The 21,267-nt window shown below is 37.6% G+C and overlaps 1 protein-coding gene across 2 annotated transcripts in view; it reads right to left on the reverse strand.

The window, feature by feature from the left end:
- The window catches only part of hmcn1 (hemicentin 1), a 115,185-nt gene that overhangs the window by 68,129 nt on the left and 25,789 nt on the right, over positions 1-21,267 (reverse strand). For both annotated transcript variants that reach the window (XM_084091801.1, XM_084091800.1), the window contains exons 2-11: positions 20,070-20,140; positions 14,624-14,782; positions 14,362-14,484; positions 13,336-13,507; positions 13,125-13,231; positions 10,956-11,076; positions 10,063-10,326; positions 9,798-9,942; positions 9,109-9,230; positions 5,320-5,589 (exon numbers count right to left, since the gene is read on the reverse strand). In XM_084091801.1, the coding sequence (XP_083947927.1) occupies positions 5,320-5,589; positions 9,109-9,230; positions 9,798-9,942; positions 10,063-10,326; positions 10,956-11,076; positions 13,125-13,231; positions 13,336-13,507; positions 14,362-14,484; positions 14,624-14,782; positions 20,070-20,140 (1,554 nt within the window). The remainder of the gene's footprint in view (positions 1-5,319; positions 5,590-9,108; positions 9,231-9,797; positions 9,943-10,062; positions 10,327-10,955; positions 11,077-13,124; positions 13,232-13,335; positions 13,508-14,361; positions 14,485-14,623; positions 14,783-20,069; positions 20,141-21,267) is intronic.

Raw genomic sequence — 21,267 nt, forward strand, 5'->3', positions numbered from 1 at the left:
TTCTCACACAGACAACTGCACAGTGATCACTAATATCATTACAAAAAACACCGAATGATGAGTATCTATGGGAAGCATTAGTTAAAATTAAATCCAGTAACGTAGATCAGTAACGCGTTTTTAGTCATTTTCGTGGATCCGTGTGAACGGGGATCGTTTTGACAATGTTATCGTCTGTACGCTAAACTTTTCAAAAACGTAAAAGGAAAACGTTTCCGTTTTTTAGTACATGGTTGTCGTGTAAACATGTCCTTAGTATGCAGAATAAGCTGCCTACCTTTCGGAACAGGATAAAACGCTGCTTCTGTAGGCAGATCACTAGGTTTTTGGAACAGAGCAAACCACTGCTACTAGTCAGTAATATGGCATTACACAATATTGTAACAGAGATTAACAGGTCTTCTACTGTATTTCAAATGGAAAGCTTGACAGGGATGAGTGATGTAATTGCCAGAACCCCACTTTGTCATGATTAAAGTGGACCCAAAACGAGACATGGCAGACAAAAATAGTCTATTGTGCAAGGGAGAGCCATTGTGTGTTGCATGCTCAGGCAGTCAAAGCATTGCCGTTGAGAGGTCACTTTGTGTCTAGTAGTAAAGCTGTAATTATCCCAAGTCTTAGTCACTAAATTGTACTCTAATAGACTTGGTCTGCCTAAAGGCCAGATTTTAACAACTCACTGACGCTAAGCATCACTAACACCTCGTCTTCTACGCTTTTTTTGCCTGAGGCTACAGTAATTCAAACAGTTACTATGTTTCTGTAAATTGAATGTCTACTGTATGCAGATTAAAACACATTTTTACTATGCAAATCCTGTGGCAGCAAGGTCTATCTGGACACTTAAAATACACTTAAGTACAGTGTAACTGCAGTAAATATCAAAATATTTGTTTAGACATTAACACATATTTACTGCAAAATGTTTAAACTGTAACTTCATACTTCATGGCAATGTAAATAGCAAAAGTAGTTGAATACCCAATATTAAAGGCAGGGTAGGTAGGAATGGTCTAAAAAACTTATTTTTCAAATTTGTTTAAACTTTATGTACATATCAATACATAATTAAAATGTAAGTACTCTGAAAAAGAAAGTATAAAAATCGAGTGTCTGTAGACCTCTCACGACTGTTTTAAAGACAGTTCATTATTTCCATTCACTCCACCCCCTCCCTTCTGGGCTCCTTCCAAAGCCACGCCCCCAAAACACATGAACGCGCGACTCCAACCGCTGAGCTGAAGAGCATTATTTACCTGAGACAAGCAGAGAGGAAGGAGCACAGTGCATGTAGTGACATCATGTCAGAATCACATTTAATAAAAAAATCTAATGCTAATTGCTTATGAATATAAACAAATAAGATGTATTTTAGTACTCACTATCAAGCTAGCATATTGATATTGGTAAATTTAAAATATATATTTTTTGATTTGCTAACGAGCTAGTTATATAAGCTAAAAACAGGTTGCATTGATACACTTTTTTACATTACCATCAGTTACATTGTGATGAAGATGAATTTCGTGTAAGATTCATAACATATATGGTGTTCTGCATGTAGGGGTGGGAGATATTGACAAAAATGAATATCTCGATATTTTTTTCCAATATCTAGATATCGATATTCAGGCGATATTTTTGCCATCCTTCAAAGAAATGTGAGCAAACTGGCAAAGAAGGTCCAGTTGGTCTTTTCACTTGCTGCATTTGACCTATATTATTCTAGGCTATAGAAAAAAACAATAAAGGAGCTAACTAAACAGAATCTGTGGCAGCCCCTACTTTTTCCACTTACAAAACTTAACTAGGCACTTCTTGCAACAGTGATTATTAAATCAAACAACAATATTGTTGATGATCAATTCAAAGTAAAAAAAAAAAAACATTTTCAAAACGGTATAAATCCATTCATTTTTTCCCCCAAAACGCTATAAATCCATCTTTTTTTTCTTTTTTTTTTCTAAATTTATGGTTTGTCTTTTTAAAAAAGTTTTTGTCTTTTATTTTTCGTGTTTGCATTTATGAGGAAAAAACAATATTACTTGACAGTTCTCCATTATGGACGCGAGCGCTCTGAAAGCTGCACTAAGACTTTCAAACTTTAACAGAGATCTCAAAACAGAAAGCACAAAGCCTTTCTTTGAAACGAATTTCGTTTTGGATTAATTGTATCTTAATTTTAATTTTTTTTTTTTCATTAATTCATTAATATTTTCATTCCTGGATTAAATACATAAAGTAAATATAGGCTATCAATCACAACATAAGGTGCTTGAACTGGAGATTATATCATCGTGAACCGAACCGTAGCCTCGCCTCACAGGCCTAAAAAATGTGGAATATATTTACAGAAATCTGGTTCTAAACAAAACCATCCAAAACAAAATAAAACTATGTAGCCTAATAAATGTGCATTTCTCCGGTGCATGCGTTCACTAGCCTACTGCGAAGATCGCGAGTCAAATATCGTCAACTTCATCTTTGCAGCCGACACAGAAATTAATAAACAATTAAAATGTCTTATTGCAATATTTTACACATTCATAATCATTACTTTTGCTGGTTCTTTGAGGCAGCTTTTTAGGTTTATGGCGTTTTGGAAAAGAGCTCTTCACGTACAAACACCGTTTCACCAAGGCACAGCAGCCCTTCAGCACATAAGAACAAAAAGAGAAAAAGCACGGACTTACTAATTACGAAACTTTGATGTGGTTGAACAGGTGAAACAGTCACAAATTCCTTTGCAACTCAAACCTTCTCACGAGTTATGAAGAAAGAGAACAGCATTTCAGTTTTCAGCGCGTCCTCCTTTGATTGCTGTGTTGTGACTGGAAAAGTGCATGCAGGAGCACATGCGCAAAATGTAGGTTTGTAAAATGTCCTTTTGTAAAATAAAAATAATTTTAGGGCGAAGCAGAGGAGGTCGTGCAAGAGGCCGTGGCGTGCAACTAGGGTCCGAGGAAGTAGAGGCCGAGGACGGGGTGGTCGTTGGAAAGCTACGCCGATATTGACACGCGTTTTATTTCTTTGTTTATCCAAAGACTTTTTGTTCATTACCTTTTCTTGTACTGTCTTCTTTTTTTGCCTTGTTTGCCTTCACTAACTGCATGCTGGTAATGTGAATTTTGATTGCTCTTTCTCTGCCATTGTTTTGCTATTCCTAGGTTCTGTGCCTCTCGAATTCCTCAAATCAAACGTGCGCGCGCAAGTGGGCAGATCCCGTGGCAAAAGTTGCCATGGTTGCGAGAGAGAGTGACAGTCGCCTAAGCCAATCCTTTGATTCGTCCCGAATCGAAATAATGAGCTGTGTTTAATACAGATTAAACGGTCTAGAGTCACTTGATTTTTATACTCTTTTTTTCAGAGTACTTACATTTTAATTATGTATTGATATATATAGAAAGTTTTAACAAATTTGGATCTTTTATTTTTATAAAGTCCTACCTACCCTGCCTTTAAATGGCTAAATATTCTTTGGGTCTCTAAACACAGACATGTATATCTGACTGGGACTGGGGTTGTAAACGGTGTGTGTGGACAGTACAGGTCAAAGTAATGTTGGATTAGGGCAGATGACTCTGTGGACTGGCCAGGTATCACTATGTCAGCAGTCCCACTTCAAAGGGCCCCTAATGACTAGGATAGCACAGGAATTCCAGCAGGTGGTGATTACACACACACACACACACACACACACACACGTGCACTGTGTCAGTCCAACAGTGACAGCTGTTTAAAAAGCCAAAGACTGACACACAAAAAAACTACGAAGTGGCTTAAAGTGTAGCAGCAGAACAAAAATAGAGGGTAAGGGAAAAGGAAGCAGAGACTGATAGACAGGGACAAGCAGGCAGAGAGAAACAGAAATATTTCTATAAATATTATAACACAAAAATAGAGCTAATACTATTATTTCTATTTAATTTAAATGTAATTAAATTATTGTTTTAAAATGGTATGTATGTGTATTCCATGTAACAAATGATTTGGCCAAGCAAAGCATTTTTTACTATGTAAATTTCGAGAGATAAAGACAAAAAATTATACCGAGGCAGAAAAAAAAAACGAGAGAGAGACAGACAGAGAGAGAGAGAGAGAGAGAGAGAGAGAGAGAGAGAGAGAGGGCAGAAACCGAGACAGAGCCAAAGAGAATTAAAGTGTGATGCAGGGAAAACCCGTTCCTCAGGTCTTGGGAAAGAATGTTGTGGAAAACTAAGAGACTCATCACTCAACAATGAGGTAAAATTATACAGTTAATGTCACTCCCGCTCTCCTGCTAATAAAACTCAAACCCGGCCCTCAGGGGCATGACACATTTAATCTTCATAAAAGACAATCTAAAGTCACATCTATCCATCAATATTACCTCCAACCCACATACTTTCAAATCAAAACAGCTTATTTTTAATTCATTACAACAGAGCATGACTAATAAAAAATTGCCTCAGTATGAGAAACAGAAAAGCCTTGATTCTGTAAGCAATATGCAACACTTAGGTCAGTGAGGTCACATAATTAATAATCTCTGAAGCTCAAGCGAACTAAGTCTTTTATCCCACTTATCTTTGGTTGGGTGTTATGAGACGTTTTCTTAGGAGCCATTCAGAGAGAACACAAATATAAAAAAAATTTAGTATTTAGAACGCTGTCATGTGCGAGATGCTGCAAAAGACGCGAGGTGAGCGCAACAGTCAAACTGATCTGTCTACAGTATGCTTACACAGAAAAACAAAGGAAAAGCAGCACAGTGGAATGCAAAAACACATTCTCTGTGAACGACCAATTAAACTTCAGTTCTGTTCTGTTAAAAAGCCCATTTCTCTTTTCATTTGTGATCTCATTTGTAATTTTTCTTTTGTACGAAAAGGTTATTTTACCCAGTGAGAGAAAGCAAAGTGATCTGCCAGCATTGTATACTGTCAGAGGAAGTCTTGTTAATTCTGTGTAAGAAAGGGGCGCAGAGCCTGTTTCAATGGAAACTGCAGGATTGCAAACAGTGAGCAAGCCCAGCATAAATCACTTTCACAAGTGCTATAAAATATTGCAGTGAAATACTACAGAAAGGATGCAGTGAAAACAGATCTTGGTGTTAGAGAGAAGCGGGAGAGTGAACTGCCAAAAGCCCAGTGGGAATTGCTTTTTCTCTGCATGTATTAAAATAATAACTTGAATTGAAGTAAAATGAGCAAAAAGTTCATTATATGATTGCATTGGCAGAACGAATATGCGAGTAAGCTGCTCTCAACAGTAAAACTGTTGTAATGATCACTCTTTTGTAGTGTATTGCTTTTTCAAAAACACAAACACACTGACCTTGCACATTGAGGTACACACGAGAAGCGGAGACTCCACCCTCGTTGGCTGCGATGCAGGTGTACCAGCCGACATCATCAGGAGTGACCCGCTGGATTTCCAAGGACAGGTTGGCGGTGACATGTATGCGATGGTCCAATTTTGCATCCACGTCCCCTCTCTGCCAAGTCAGGTTAAAGTGCACCGTGCTGGTGACCAGGCATGTCAGAACGACATTTGTACCAGGATACGCTGTCACGTTGGAGGGCACTGTGATAGCAGGAGGAGGCTCTGCACAGACACAATGAGTCAAGGAAATGTGATTATCAATCTCTTTATCCTGGAGCAATAGAATTCAACAGCCTAATTTGAATCCATTCACATTCACTAATTATTTTCCAGACCTCTCTGAGTTCTCATAAGGTCTTTGGATGTCTGTGAACTCTGCAGATCTGACAGTTTGTGCAATGAGTCTGAAATGTGAAGGGGAAACGGGGAGGGTGTTGACAGATGTGTGGATTAGGGCATAAGTGGGGAATTTATACAGGAAGACACATACATTTCATAAGGGAGGTTTTCTCTGTCACTCCTGCTAATCGTGTCACTGACCCAGCGACAGCACAGTCGGGGGAAACAGCTCAGAAAATGGGACAGGGAAAAGGAGACATGTCTGACTTGATAAACTTTTGGTCAACAATGAACCTATAAGAAAAATGTGACTTATAGGTGATCATTCCAGCTGAAGGGAAATGTCAGATTCCCAGATTCCACGGTAACCCTTGGTGTTATTAAGGCTGTATCTCACCATAAAGCTAAGACAGCAGAGAGGAGCTGGAAGACAGGAAGTGAGGCTATTTGTGCAAGGAGTTTGTATAAGCACTGTCGGGGACAGTGTGGTGTCAGGTTTCCAACAACGCCACAATGCCATGAGGATACAGTCCTGTTTATTTTTGCAGTCCTTGTTCAACACAAAACCAGACATTGAAATATTTCTCTTGTATTGAAATGAACAGTAATATAAATCTAATCTGTCTTCCAAGTACAAAATCTGATTGCAGTGATACGAGGACATTAGCAGTGTCTCAAAAAATCTAGTGAGCTATCTACCTAAACAGATTTTTCGAGCATGAAATTCAGTCCGATATTCAAATAGGATTTGTCTGAAAAAATGGCAGACGAGCTGAATGAAAATGAAAATTCACTTTCTGACAGTAGGTGACACTTATGAGAAAACAGAAATATTTTTGTCTTACTCCGGTACACAAAGCACTATTCAAGAGTCGCATTTGCATGCGTCTAATAGTCCCAAAAATGCTGTCTAGGTAGAAAAGGATTATATACTGTAAACAGACATGAATTTAGACTTGTTAGGAGTTTAAATGTATATTAATATTTACTGCTAGAGTGCAAATAACTTTTATCAAAAAAAATTAAAGCTGAACTTGTGTAATTTTTGTGCATCATAAAACTGAATTGTAAAAATAATTTCTTGAACACATAACCACTCACTCGCATGCATGAGATTGTTCATGGGCAACACATGTGTTGCACAGAGCATGAAGTAAACCATGAAGTAAACCAAAGATTATAATGGGCCATTTCATCTGAGGAATCCAGTGCTCTCTCCGCTTTGGGTGAAATGAGGGCAGATTTTTGGACGCTTAAATCTGAGTGGAACACATTGGGATTCTGGCTGGGTGAATTGAACTCACACACATGTAAGGTAAGTGGACTCATGAGAAAATATGAGAGAGAGAGCTTCTAGGCATGTCAGATGTGGGACATCTCAATAATTTGCCTCATATGTATTCCTCATATGTTATCTATTACACAGCAGTGTATAAGGTTGAAATGCCTGACCGTTCAGTCATGCACAGAGTTTAGCAAAGGCAGCAGGCTTCATTGCTCTCCTAATGGTGGGCATCTCCCTGAATCTTTGCAAACATTGAATGATTCATGTTCAACTTTGTTATAGTGTATACCTCATCATGTCTGACTGTTAAAGGTACAATATGTAAGAATTTGTATCAAAATATCCAAAAAACACTTGCACAGTGGTATATATTTCTTTCAATTATGTACTTGCACTATCCTAAATGTTTCCAAGAATTTGTAAATTCAGAGAAATTCACAATTTTAAATAGTGCCTGTCCCTTGTCACTTGTCGCCTTTCAATGACGTAATATACGCGTTATCCCTGGTTTCTGCTTGTACTACCATAGTAACCATGGCGACAGATGTGGACAACTACGTAACGTCTAGCGGCACGCTCACACTGTTGTTGTTTCGTTCAAATATTATGGACCATAGCAAGCAGACTCTGGGACAAAAGGAGAACTAAAATGAGAATCAATATCGTCGTGCTGTTTTCGAGATGCCGAGAGCTCCACGTCCGCGACTAACTTCGACTTGACAGAGACACCGCTCTTGCATGTACTTTATTAGACAGGTGAGCAAATGTTATTCTAATGTTGATCTAGCTTACTGCTAGTCTCATATAGCCAACAAACTAACACAAACTAAAACAGCGCTGCGTTACCTCACAAGTTTAATTCATCAAATAAACTGACCAGTTGGAGTAGTAATTCAGCAATTGCGGGTAGTTCAGTAGAATGAAATGTCCTTATTCCTTAATATCCGCGGGACTCGCGTGTGACGCTGATATCTGTCTTTCATTAGCAATCACGCCCTGCTTCATACCACAGTCATGTTAAAAAACATTAATATTTTCACTCATCCACAAACATTATTAGATCCATCAGCATGACGGCAAGTTCCATGATTCAGCTTATCACTGCATCATCAATCTATGCTTTTGTTATTGTAAGAGGTTAGCGACCCCTAGCGGTGAAAAAAATGACATATTGGGCCCTATCTTGCACCCAGCGCAATTGACTTTGTACACCGACGCATGTATCATTCCTATTTTGCACCCGCGCACAGCAGACTTTTCCCTCCACAGACGCACGTCGGTAAATTAGGAAATTAACTTGTGCTCCCGGGGGTGATTCAGCGCAAAGAGGAGGCGTGTTCCGGCGCAAACGTTCCCTGGTGCTATTTTGCAGGTTTAGAAAACAATTCCGCCACTGACCAGGAAAAAACTAGTCTAAAGTCAGTGGCGCGTTGTGCATATTATTCATATGCTATTTCAAGGGCGCATACTTGGCCATAATCAATGTAGCGTGTGCACAATGCGCATGCACTTTGCTTATCTCATCTACACACAGACGCAGCAGTTCTCATTTTTAGAAAACCATACATTATTACAAGGAAAAATATTAACACACGAGGGAAATCATTGTTGTGTCCATGAAGATGTGAAAAAATAGGCATAAATCTAGCTTACACATTTACCCAAATTTTTATACGCCTGTTTAACCGAAGGTAATTTGGGTGGGTTTCTCCCATCCCCAATGTAACTTCTCTGTATTTTACGGCCCTAACGAGAACGTCGGTCTCCTCGGCTGTGAACCACTCCTGGCGTGCGCCTGGCAAATCCGCCGTTATAATAGCAATCCGCCATGGAACAAGCGCGCCTGCTCTTAAAGAGAATGTGAGATTTCGCTCTGATTGGTTTATTTCACGTTACGGCCAAACCACACATATGAATAATGTAGCTACTTCAGACCAAACCATTTTAGATTTGCGTCGGGCGCAAGAGTCATTTATCCCGCCCACAAAGTTACTTGCGTTTCGCGCTTGATACTTACGTTTCAGATCGTTAAAATAGGGCCCATTGTAGCTTTAATGTTACTGATAATAACAGGCTATAATTATTATATAGTTAAAAATGAAAGGTGACATTCTAACCAGAAACATCAAGGAAGGTTTGAGCCCGTCCTGTTCCGGCACTGCTGATGGCGATGCACTCATAAAAGCCCTCGTCCTTCAAGGACACCTGAGCGATTTCCCATGATGCATTAGCAGACTCCCTAAAAAGATAATGAAAATGTAAAGCCATATAAAATAAATCCCTTCCCAAATAAACACCCAAAGACACAAACTACAAAGATTTAAATGATTAGACTATAAGCACTGGGCACAGGATTAAAAGAGCCTGCTAAGTGACCTAGTAACCAAGTAACTATAAAGTTCACTGGCACTTCAACACTATCATTTGAAAGCCATTTTCTACACTTATGTAGCATTTTTTCCACTTATAATGTTAGTCAAGGTTTCTTCCTATAAAAAAAAACTGTATTCATTTAGATCTGAAGGATCATGTGGTACTGAATAATTGGAGTAATGGCTGCTTAAAATTCAGCTCTGCCATTACATGAATTAATTATACTTTAAAATGTATTAAGATAGAAAACATTTTTAAATTGTAATAATATGTCACATGATTTTTTACTGTATTTTTGAATTTTAAAATAAAAGCATAAGAGACTTTTTTCAAAAACATTTAAAAAAATCTTACCAACTCCAAACTTTTGAACAGTAGAGCATGTCACTTTGCACAACAGGTCAACTACCAATCTACCATTAATTAGCATTACCTGAAAAGTTGGTCCACACCTACACGTAGTCCCTCTCTAGTGAAACGCAAGGTATAGGGGATCAGGCTATCCACAGAACACATAATAGCCCCCTTCTGCAGGTAGTAACCCGGAGTGTGAGTGGGCATGCTAACTTTGGGCACATCTAAAAAAAAATGAAGAAAAACACACACTAGTAACACAGGCAGTAAAATATAGGAAAAAACTACCAATATGATACTTAGATTGAATATCTTGTGGTGGTATCCATCTACACAAATCTGACCTGGCACAATGCTGGAGTAGGAGACACTGGACACTCTCTGAAAGAGGAAGCCATCACTGTCATAGCCAGTGACTCGCAGAAAAAAGGCCTCTTTCGGCGGAACAAATTCTGTGATGTTCCAAATGCCATAAGGGCGTCGCTCAGGGAAGTAGCGAATGGGCAGCGTCTTCATTACATCACCAGTGATGCTCAAGAGTTCCAGGCGGTCAGCACGAGCAGGAGGGGAAAGACCAGTGGTGTTTAGCAGGATGAAGGTAGGGATTCCTTTGAGTGTGTGTGAAAGAGTACAGAGGTTAGAAAGGTTAACCAAAACATGTTTTAAATGCTCAAGTACACAGCCACTATGTTGACCTCATAAATTTGACAGCGTGTGTGGTCCAAACAGATTTTGTTTTTAAGAAATCAATACTCTATATACAGCAAGGAGGACGATCAAAAGTGACAGTAAAGACTTTTATAATGTTACAAAAATTTCTATTTCTAATTAAAAAAAATTTAAAAAAAATAAAGAATCCTGACAAAACTGTCATAATAGTTTCCAAAAGAATTATAAGAACAACTGTTTTCAACATTGATAATAATAAGAAATGTTTCTTGAGCACAAAATCAGCATATTAGAATGATTTCTGAAGAATTATGTGACACTGAAGACTGGAGGAATGACTGTTGACATTTTTAAATTTAAAACATTAAAATAGAAAACACATTTAAACTGTAATAATATTTCACAATATCACTTATTTACTGTATTTGTGATCAAATAAATACAGCCTTGGTGAGCCAAAAGAGTTCTTTCACCAACATTAAAAAAATCTCATAAAAAACTATTGAATGGTAGTGTACCTTCTATGACTTCAAACACTTTTAACTAAAATAACCTTTAAATAACTCACCTTGGACTGGCCTGCTGGATGTCATTTTGAAGTCCAACGTTTGTTTTCGGGAAAAGCCTGCTCGGAAATCGATGGTGCTGAGGCCTGATATACGGACTGAGTGTCTGCCCTCACTGGACGTCTGAGGTCAAATTGACAACACCACAAAGAAATAAACAAATAGAAAAAGTTATTTGTATTCGTTAAGATAACAGCATTCAATTGTAATGATATAATTTGTTTTTCATATGGAAGAAGCACAACAGAACTAATTTATGTTGACAGTCTGCTCAAGATCCACAGATACAGCACGCTTAAAAATTACTCTCTTTCTTTCTTCACTTTTGGCAGATGGAGCAGTCCGAGTCATTTAAACATGATCCCTGCTGTTCCGTGCTGCCCTTTATGACTGTTTGGTGCTAAGGGTCTGGCGTACGCTTGATGTTGTCTGTAGCTCACTGCTCCAGGGCGAGCCATGGCAACCCATCCTCTGCTTGCATTCTTTTGAAATTACAACCATCCTAAAGAATTACCATGGGCCATGAAGCACTGCATGACATGACGCCAAGAATGATGAGGAGAAGATCCTGAAAGATTCCTCTGAGAGATGTGGAGGAGAGAGAAGGAAAGACATGGGATATGGGGATAAAGGGGCATTCAAGAGATTCAAGGGAAGGCCTTCGCAGAGCAATTTACAGAAGATTAAGATTAAATTATATCCATCCATCCTGTTTTTAAAGCCTGCCTTGAATTAGTCCTGCCAAGTGATATTCTGGCCAAACATTTACTAATCCACCTAAAACAACCCTGAGGCAGAACACCCTGTCAGACGCCACCAAAACATGGAAACACTCAGAGGTGGTGGTCACAATCTGCATGCTTTCTGACAAACATTGACATTATTTAAACACATTAATTAAAGTTGTTCTGGGGAAAATAAATACAAGAAGGGATTTTTCCATTTCAGCTCATGTTCTTGTGAGAGATAGGCTGTCATTTATGTTTATAAATACACTGAAGGTCAGGAGAGTATTAAAAGTGATCACGTTAATGATACAAAAGCTTTAATAAAGACAGAAAGATGGAGAATATATGGAAAAGAGAAGCATGAGGGGATCTTTGGCCATTGTTTTTTATTTTATTATATCAACATGCAACAGAACAATTTAAATAGCCAAAGTATAAATAAACGTCATACTCAGGTGACAAGTGGTAACAAACATAACCTCCTCTGAACATAGCAATGCCTTATCCGGGAATTCTGTAAGCGACTAAAATTCAGTAAACCCATTAAAGTTACCGTCCATATAAAAAATACTTTTTGCATTACATACAGGATTGCAAATTGTTTTTGTGTATTTTTTTTAATCAAATGAACGCAGCAGCTTTAAAAAATATCGTACTAACCTCAAACTTTTGAATGGTAATGGAACGTGTAAACTACATACATTTTCACACTCCATTTTATCTGAGCATAGCTGAACCAAACCTGTTTGTCACAGGAGATGTTCTAAGATCATGGTCTAAGATATGATCTCTCACAGATCATGGTCTAAGAGAGCCAATTTCAGCACACATACTATTTACATGACTTGTGAAGGGATGGAGGAGAAGAGGTCATGTGGAAGAAGAAAATAAACTAACAGATATAGGGTGGACTCTGCACGGATCATGCCAGACGAAGATCTCAGCCCTCTCTTCAGCGCTAAAGTAAACTGAGGATGACATGGTCTCTCTTTACATTTCTCTGCACATAAATCATCAAGCTTTCCAAATTTAAAGAACAGCCATCCTGCAGATCAAGTAGGCTTTGAGATGTTCCCTTATGTGTACACGAGCCACAGGGTACAAATCAATCAGGCAAAAATGTTGTTGTTTCATTTAACTGGCCCTTTGGGACTTTGTGTACCCTAAAGCAACCCACTACCCAGTGGGCTAATCAAAGGCCCATACAACAGATTCCATAACATGTGTAGAGCAACAACATAAATGACTTCACCACACAACCTTGGCCTTCAGTACCTATCTATCAATCTGCAATCTGTTCTTATTCTGAGGAGATAAAACAGACTAAAGCAATAACTTTACCTCTCTGGAAAGCCACCATTTACAGTTAAATCATCTACAATGACACAAAAGACCCGTCAAATGTGTATGTGCATCTTAGTCTGCGATAAACCAGTTCATCACCTTTATGGTCCACATTCCTGGCGCTGGGTCTTTCAGGTTGAGGACTTTGGCAGAATTTGGGATGTGAAGGAGCTCAGACAGACCTTCCTTCATCCCGATAAGTTTTCCTAGGAGCACAAGAGGTTCATGCTTCAGTTCTTCGTCACTCTACACTATGTGTTGGTTCTGGGAAGGCTCTAAACAGACAAGAGGACAAAGATGTTCTCCTTACCCTGAGAATTTCGGATTTCGATGTTCGGTGCAGGGCCGCTTAAGGCAACAGTCACTTCCTTCAGGCTAGGGTCAAAGGGGATCCGCCAGGTGTTAGCAAGCCCGTTTTGGTGATCAGTCGAGAGCAAGTGAACCTTAGAGGACTGCACTGCCTCCTCTACCCATTTCAACACCTGCAGCGAAAAGATTTTTGAAAAATTAGTAAGTTTGTATGGTTTGATGACATTTATAGATGGCTTATAACTTCGATGTTTCTATGATTATTGGGCAGGGTTCTGGATCTATGGAAAAAGGACAGAAACAAGGACCACTTAACAGGAGGTCTGTACATCAGATAATTTTTATATGTATATAATATAGATTTTTTAATCGTTATAAATATATATATATACAGATTTGGAACAAATTGAGGGTGAGTAAATGTTAACTATCCATTTAAGCACAGAGACATCGAACAAATTTATAGCAAAGGGCTAGGATTTTAGAGATTTTAAAATGACAGTACATTTTGAGAAGCAGTGCTTTTGGAACTATAACTATAACTTTTATGTCTTCTCAAATATTTCAGTTTGTGTTTGATTCTAATGTCAAAATTCTGGAGGATCACCATCTTGACCGCATAAGAGGATTGATAGGAATTTTTTGGAACATCAAAAAAATAAATCCTTGGTTTTCAGAGAACTATAAAACAGTATCCTGGACTTATGTTCATGTTACCATGCTCAAATTAAGTAAAGCCTTCATCCATGAGCATACTGCGTCACTGGATCTCAAGCACCTCTATTATCTTTTCTAATCTTTCTAATCATTTATTCAATCTGTCATCCTAAGGTTATCGTCAAATACTGTATGGGGTGGTGTAGTCTAGTGAATAAAAATCTGGCCTGGAAACCAAACCAGAATATTAAGAGATTTCATTATTACTCCTTGGAAATATACAATAGCAGCAGCGTGCTATTCCCTGAAACACAAAGACACAGCAAATTGACATTCTTTGGGTAAATCAAACAAGCCCAAGCAGTCTTACCTCATTGACTTGTTTCTTGTCGAGATGGAATACCTGTCCTGAGCTGGTCGAGGCGATCTCCTCATACACCTTATAGCCGATATGCGATCGGTCATCACAGTCACCGGTCAACACAAACACCACCTGCCCACATACATACACACTGATCATTTAGCAGATGCTTTTATCCAAAGTGACTTACAAATGATAAATATGTAATATGCTAATATGTAACGACCAAAACAGGCAAGATCTTTCAATAAAATCGAGAGAATGATTTGACCTGTGACTGTTTCTGCTGAATGAGCTGAAGAACGTCATGGGTCAACTTGTAGTCTTTTGATCGGGCATCCGTAAACACATAAATGTAGGACCCTGGTAGGGAGATTTCAAGGGCAATCTTGATGGCTCCAATGCTCATCTCTGGACAATCTCCACCTCCCTGAAATGATCCATAATTATTTGTCATTAAATCAACAATAATTATGTGGGGGGAAAAAACACAAAGAGCTATCTATTATTTTATTTTATTTTCTCTATTGCTAGGAGACATAAAGCTTGAGTTTTTAGGGAGGACAAGTCACTAAGGCTGAATTTATAATTTATAACACAGTAAAACCAGTAATATTGTTAAATATTATTTCAATTTAAAATAACAGCCAATACCCCCTGATCCAATAGAAAGTCACATGATCCTTCAGAAATCATTCTAATCATTTGGTGCTCAAAAAACATTTCTTATTATTATTATCAATATTGAAAGGTTTTGCTGCTTAACATTTTTCTGGAAACCATAATACATTTTTATAGGATTATCTAATGAATAGAAAGTTCAAAAGAACAGGATTTATATATAATAGAAATCTTTTGTGACATTATAAATGTCTTTACTGTTACGTTTGATTAATTTATTGCATCCTTGCTGAATAAAGGTAATCATTTTCAACTTTTAAACAGTATTGTATATATATATATATGGGATTTTCCGGCACATTAATTAGAACTAGAACAATTAATCCATTGTATTTTTAGTTAGCTACTCCAATTATCTGTCCATTTTCTTAACATTGCTGTTGTGATGCTGCAGCGGAGACAAGGAGAAAGCGGGATCCAAATGCAGTGTAATTTATTAAATAGACTCTAGACTTTACAAACATAGATTCCGGGAACATGACTCGGGAGAGGAAAACCAGGAACAGCACTCAACAATGAAACAAGAACTCACAAAGACTGAACTCATACACAGGGCTTAAATACAAGGACAAACAAGCTAAACAAGATAACAAGGGGGTGTGGTCAATCTGAAACACCTGGGGAGACTAATCAACATAATGGGGAACAGATAACCACGGGACATGACAGAGGAACACAGACCTGAATCATTACAGCTGTAAATGGCAAATGTTGTCATTTGGAGACAGAGGGTTTCCTCAAAGGTTTCTTCCTCATTTACGTAGACATTCAAATTTTTCCTTGCCACTCTTTACATTCATGCAGTCTGGCATCCATCTAAAGCAACTTAAACTAAATTCAAGGTATATATTTGGTCAGTTCTTACATTCCCTGTGGATCGAACCCAAGACATTGATGTTGCTAGAACCATGGTCGGTAACACTTTAGAATACTGTTCCTTCAGGGATGTAATAGTGAATAATTACACAGGAACAAACGAGTAACGCATTATTAACATTCTAGTAACTACTATTAACTAACAAGAAACTCTGATTAACAAATTATTAAGTAATCGCGCTCAGATGAATGTAGTAGTCATTATTAGCTAATCAATAACTACTATTTTTTTCATACCTCCCAGAGAACTACTATCTGCAGGTTCATACAGTTTTTTTTATTTGCTTTGGTACTATTTTCACAAGTTAGGTGTACATTTTCAAAACTCTTAGTGCTAATATCCCAACAGATCATCAAAAGTGCACTTTTTTCAAACATTTCATCATGTTTTCAATTGTGTAAGTACAATACACAAAATCACAAAGTATCCTTTTCACAACACAAAATAAGTGTTTCATCTACATAAATGCTTCATTCACAGTAACTGCCTTTCATAAAGCTCTTACTATCAAACTTTTGATTTGCATCTCTTCTTGTTCAGTTTAATACATGTGTCTATTATTTAATCCAACTGATCTTAATGGTTAATCAATGAATCATTTGGTGCACCTATAGATTTCTATAGATATTGATTCTATACACAGTTTCTATGGAACTTGTTTGCAATTTCTGATATGGAAAACCAAATGTAATGAATTATTTTTACATAAGTGATTTATAGATAATAACCACCACGATGTTCAAAGTGTGTGCACATGCATGTGTGTGTGTGTGTGTGTGAGAGAGAGAGTGTGTGTGAGAGTGTGTGAGAGAGTGTGTGTGAGAGAGAGAGAGAGAGAGAGAGAGAGAGAGAGAGAGAGAGAGAGAGAGAGAGAGAGAGAGAGAGAGAAATTTGCCATTTGTGCAAATACTGTAAAGCAGAATATAAGGGAGAGGAAACAGTCAATGACTGTAAAACATCAGATTGATCAGAGATGCATCAGTAGAAGGGAGACAGATGGCATCAAATACAGCATTTTACATTACAGTATGTATGCAATACTGTAAACATTTACATTACATTTATGCATTTGGCAGACGCTTTTATCCAAAGTGACTTACATTGCATTTCAAGGTACACATTTACATTCTTATCAGTTCTAAACAGATTACCATGGTAGAGACTGCCGAATTACTGTAACTCAACCTTCATCTGTAAAGGTCCACTACAGTATAGATTCAGTCAAATGGTATAGAGTGAACTCATTTACTGTATTGCCAGCAAACTCTGTTAGCACAGAACCTCATGGCTGTACTTCATCACACCTTTTGATAACACACTGGATAGATACTATTACAAACATTATGGATTCAATTACTTCGAATGTGGCAACTGTAGCCTGTATTACTGTAATTATTTCAGCAACAACAGTGATTTGAAACATTTATCTTGCATTGTTTGCTGTTGAATGAGCTGATTGTTACGTAAAAGTACTAAACTGAAAGAAGGTCTTACTGTTGTGTTTCTGTGATTAAACCAAATGTTCTCATTACATATTACAATAATCTTGTGTTTGAAACGATGATTATGTGGACTGAAAAGTGTATAACTGTAATGAAAGCATGAGATCAGGTTTTGAAAGAATGACTAGCTGTGTTACAAGTGTGATCAGTTTGGATTTTTGTACTAAGAGTTTTGAAAATGTACACCTTACTTTTGAAAATAGTACCAAAGCGAATAAAAAAACCTGTAATTAACATGAATAATGCATAATTTATAATAAAAGGTAATGGTAACCCACTAGTAATGAGTCAAGTGTTACTACATCATTCTAAAGGAACTACTAATTATTTGGAACAGTATTCTAAAGTGAAAAACATGATAACTACCTAATATTGACTGAAGTCATTGTAAGCTTTTGAGATTTTTTGTAAGATTTTGAATAGTAATTCCTTCCAATGGATTTGGTAACACTTTAGTCATTACTAGTGTGTTATCATGATCTTCACTTTAGAATACTGATCCAAATAATTAATAGTTCCTTTAGAAAGATGTAGTAACACTTGACTCATTACTATCAAAAACCTTACAAAATCTCAAAAGCTTACAATGACTTCAGTCAATATTAGGTAGTTATCATGTTTTTCACTTTAGAATACTGATCCAAATTATTATTAGTTCCTTTAGAAGGATGTAGTAACACTTGATTAATTACTAATGAGTTACCATTACCTTATTATATATTATGCATTATTAATATTAATTATGAAACTGTATATAGTAGTTCTTAGTAGTCTTCAGTGAGGTTTGAAAAATAGTAGTTACTGATTAGCTAATAGTGAACTACCACATTCGACTGAACGCTATGACTTACTAATTCGTTAATCAGAGTTTCTTGTTAGTTAATAGTAGTTACTACAATATTAATCGTGCATTACTCATTTGTTCCTGTGTAGTTATTCATTAATGAAGGAACAGTATTCTAAAGTGTTACCCCATGGTCATCTGTTTGAGCTACAGTATTTCCTCTTACACTTGGCTTGCTCATTGTAACCCTATTTTTCTTTGCCTTTTATCTTCTTTATTTATCTTCTCTTTTCTGTCAAACTGATTTGGAACAATGTGTATTGTAAAAAGTGCTGCACAAATAAATCAAAATTAATGTGAGCACACAGTCAATGTGTTCTGTCGATGGAACATTCAGATTCCTCAAAGGCAGATATTCATCTTAATTGCAACAAGTAGGAAAAGGGCAGCGAGCAGGTCAGACAGCAAGTAGATTTGGCCTAATCATGAAAGTAGAAATGTACGGCATGCTGTAAAGCTTGTCATGGGAGTCATGCCTGCAACTGATGTTGACCTTGGAATGAAACGTGGAGCACAATCTTGGACCTAAATGGATGACTTCCAAGAGTTTTTAGAAATGTTCCTTCCTTTAAACCAACATGGATAAAAGTAAAATGTTTGTGTACATCAATGTATCTGATATAGGTATGTCTGTCTTTTCTCACATGGAGGGTTAAGATTCTTGTCTCCATGCGTTCCAGGGGGCACGTGTCTAAATGAAACATCTGGAAGCGAGTGATCTTTGCTTCTCTGTTCTTTACACAAACAAACACACACACACATACACGCACGCACACAGCAGATAGCAAACCCAAACATAGAACAATGAAAAGATTGTAAGAAAGGTTATGAAGGTTGTTCTCAAGCACTGGAAAAGACATTACCAGCAAACAGTGATTTAAGTAATTAATCCCTTTTACAAACTCCAAACAAACTAGACCGAATCCTGCTCTGCTTGAACTTCTGCCTCAGAGAGAGAAAAAATTTATTTGTTCCAATACAGAACTGCACTTAATCAGTGAGTCTGCATTTCCACTGCTTTGCCCCAAACAGCTGAGACAGATGCTGAGAGCGAGAAAAATACAAAGAAGATACTTTAGACTCATTCTGAGCAGACATTGCTTCCTTAATGGGGAGTCCATGTCAAATGGACATGGCAATGCTCTATGGTGTTTTAAGCCCCCAATGGCTCCTTAGAGGCAGCTAACCCTACCCTCAACCTTAAACCTACCCATCCCCTCGCTGCCTGGAAGGTGCCGTTGGGGGCTTAAAACACCAAACACCACATGGCAATTCACCTCCGAAATCACACCAATCACAAAAACTAGGTCTGTCAATAATATAATAACGAGATTTAAGATTTTCAAATTTCAAACACTACATAGAAATCTGAATGAACATCATAAATTAGAAAATTAAATATTGAATGTTAAATACGTTCAAAATTATTGGGTTAAAGATCTTTAATTAATATCTGTTAACTTTGAAATCCCTAAAAATGCATTTGGTAAAATCTTTTCTTTTTCTCTCAAAATTTCTTTGGACCCCGGATAACAATCTGGATCACTTGGAGAGTACATTGCTGACAAATCACAAAGGTGCTCATTCAAATCATTGTACCTGCCAGATATACTGTCATACAAGCCAAAAATGCCATGTCATGGGTGCAATACTTCAGTTTTGAACAGCAGAGTCACCATTCTCTATTGATTACAGTACAACATGTTTGCAGTCTTTATTTGCCAGTTAAGGCTCATTCTTGGACTGAATATGGATTCAAATAGAGCTGTGATCAAACATGTCAACAAACCCAAAGTAAAGCGCATGAACTCACCTGGACGTAAAGCTCCCGCAGCTCATCCTGGAACTTCTTTGGATCTGTTGTTATTGTAATGGGTCCAATCTCTGCAGAAACACAATGATTGCTGTTAGAGGCAAAAATAAGCTGCTGGATCATGGTCAAATGACCTCATAGATTGAAAGATAAAAATGGGTTCTGTTTTGTCCACACAGATGCTAAATATTTGTGCTGGCAGCCAGTGGCGGATGTCTAGAATCAAGGGTCACAGTTGAACCGGGGTGACAGGGAGCTTCCTGTTCAGTGCCAGAAGGTTTTCTGAGACCTAGAAAGGTCACAAAGATGCAGTGACAGAGAAATCTCATACATAGTGGCCAAAAGTGAGAACACTATTTTTTCTATTTAAACCTTATACTACATTGAGTTTGTGTCGCTTGTGCCCATATTACAAGCTTAAAGGCCAGACCAGATAAACTGTTATGCGAGTACATTTTAATATTTGAATAATTGGACAAGGCAATTTCACAAGTTACATTTTAATTTATTTAATTGTGCAGTCCAAGTATAGAATTAATTGGCGTAGCATGCTGTGGTAGGTAACCCCGCTGGGTCTAACTGGCAGTGGCTCTGTTCTGAAAGACCAGCCTGTTCTCATTATGTTCCCATCAGCTGTTCTCCTTCATAATAGGAAAGACCTTATAACTCAGGTATGCTCTTCTGTCAGCGGCGAGAGAGTCTGGCGTGAGGTCATTGTGCTGCGGTTGCCTGTGTCAGTGTGCAAGGCAAATTACTTTGTGTGCTGTTTCTAAAGCCATGTTGTCTCTGCTTTCCAGCTTTCTTTCTTTGTTCAAGGTTTGATGAGCTGTAAAACTGTTAAACATGTTTTTTCCCAAGGAAGCTTAAAAGATAACTATAGTGGTGCCAAGACGACAGCCTGTACTGAACTTAACAAATCACACACAACATTCATACACATTGCAATCAGGCACATATTTAATAACACAAAATAGTCACATTAGTATGATTATTTTGTTAAACGCAGGGAGAATTTCAAACAAATAGTCTATAAAAGGGAAGCTTTTCCCAAACCACTCAGCAAATACATCCCCTTTAAATCAAATCAAAAGCATTTTATGTTGAAGAAGTCAGAAAGTGCATTAGAGTCCAAAAAATACAAATTTCTTGACACAAAAATTATAGGGGCTGTGCAAGAGAGACTCTAATATATTTTTCA

Source organism: Abramis brama (assembly GCF_963993115.1).
Source record: "Abramis brama genome assembly, chromosome: 18".
In the NCBI taxonomy this organism is placed as follows: Eukaryota; Metazoa; Chordata; class Actinopteri; order Cypriniformes; family Leuciscidae; genus Abramis; species Abramis brama.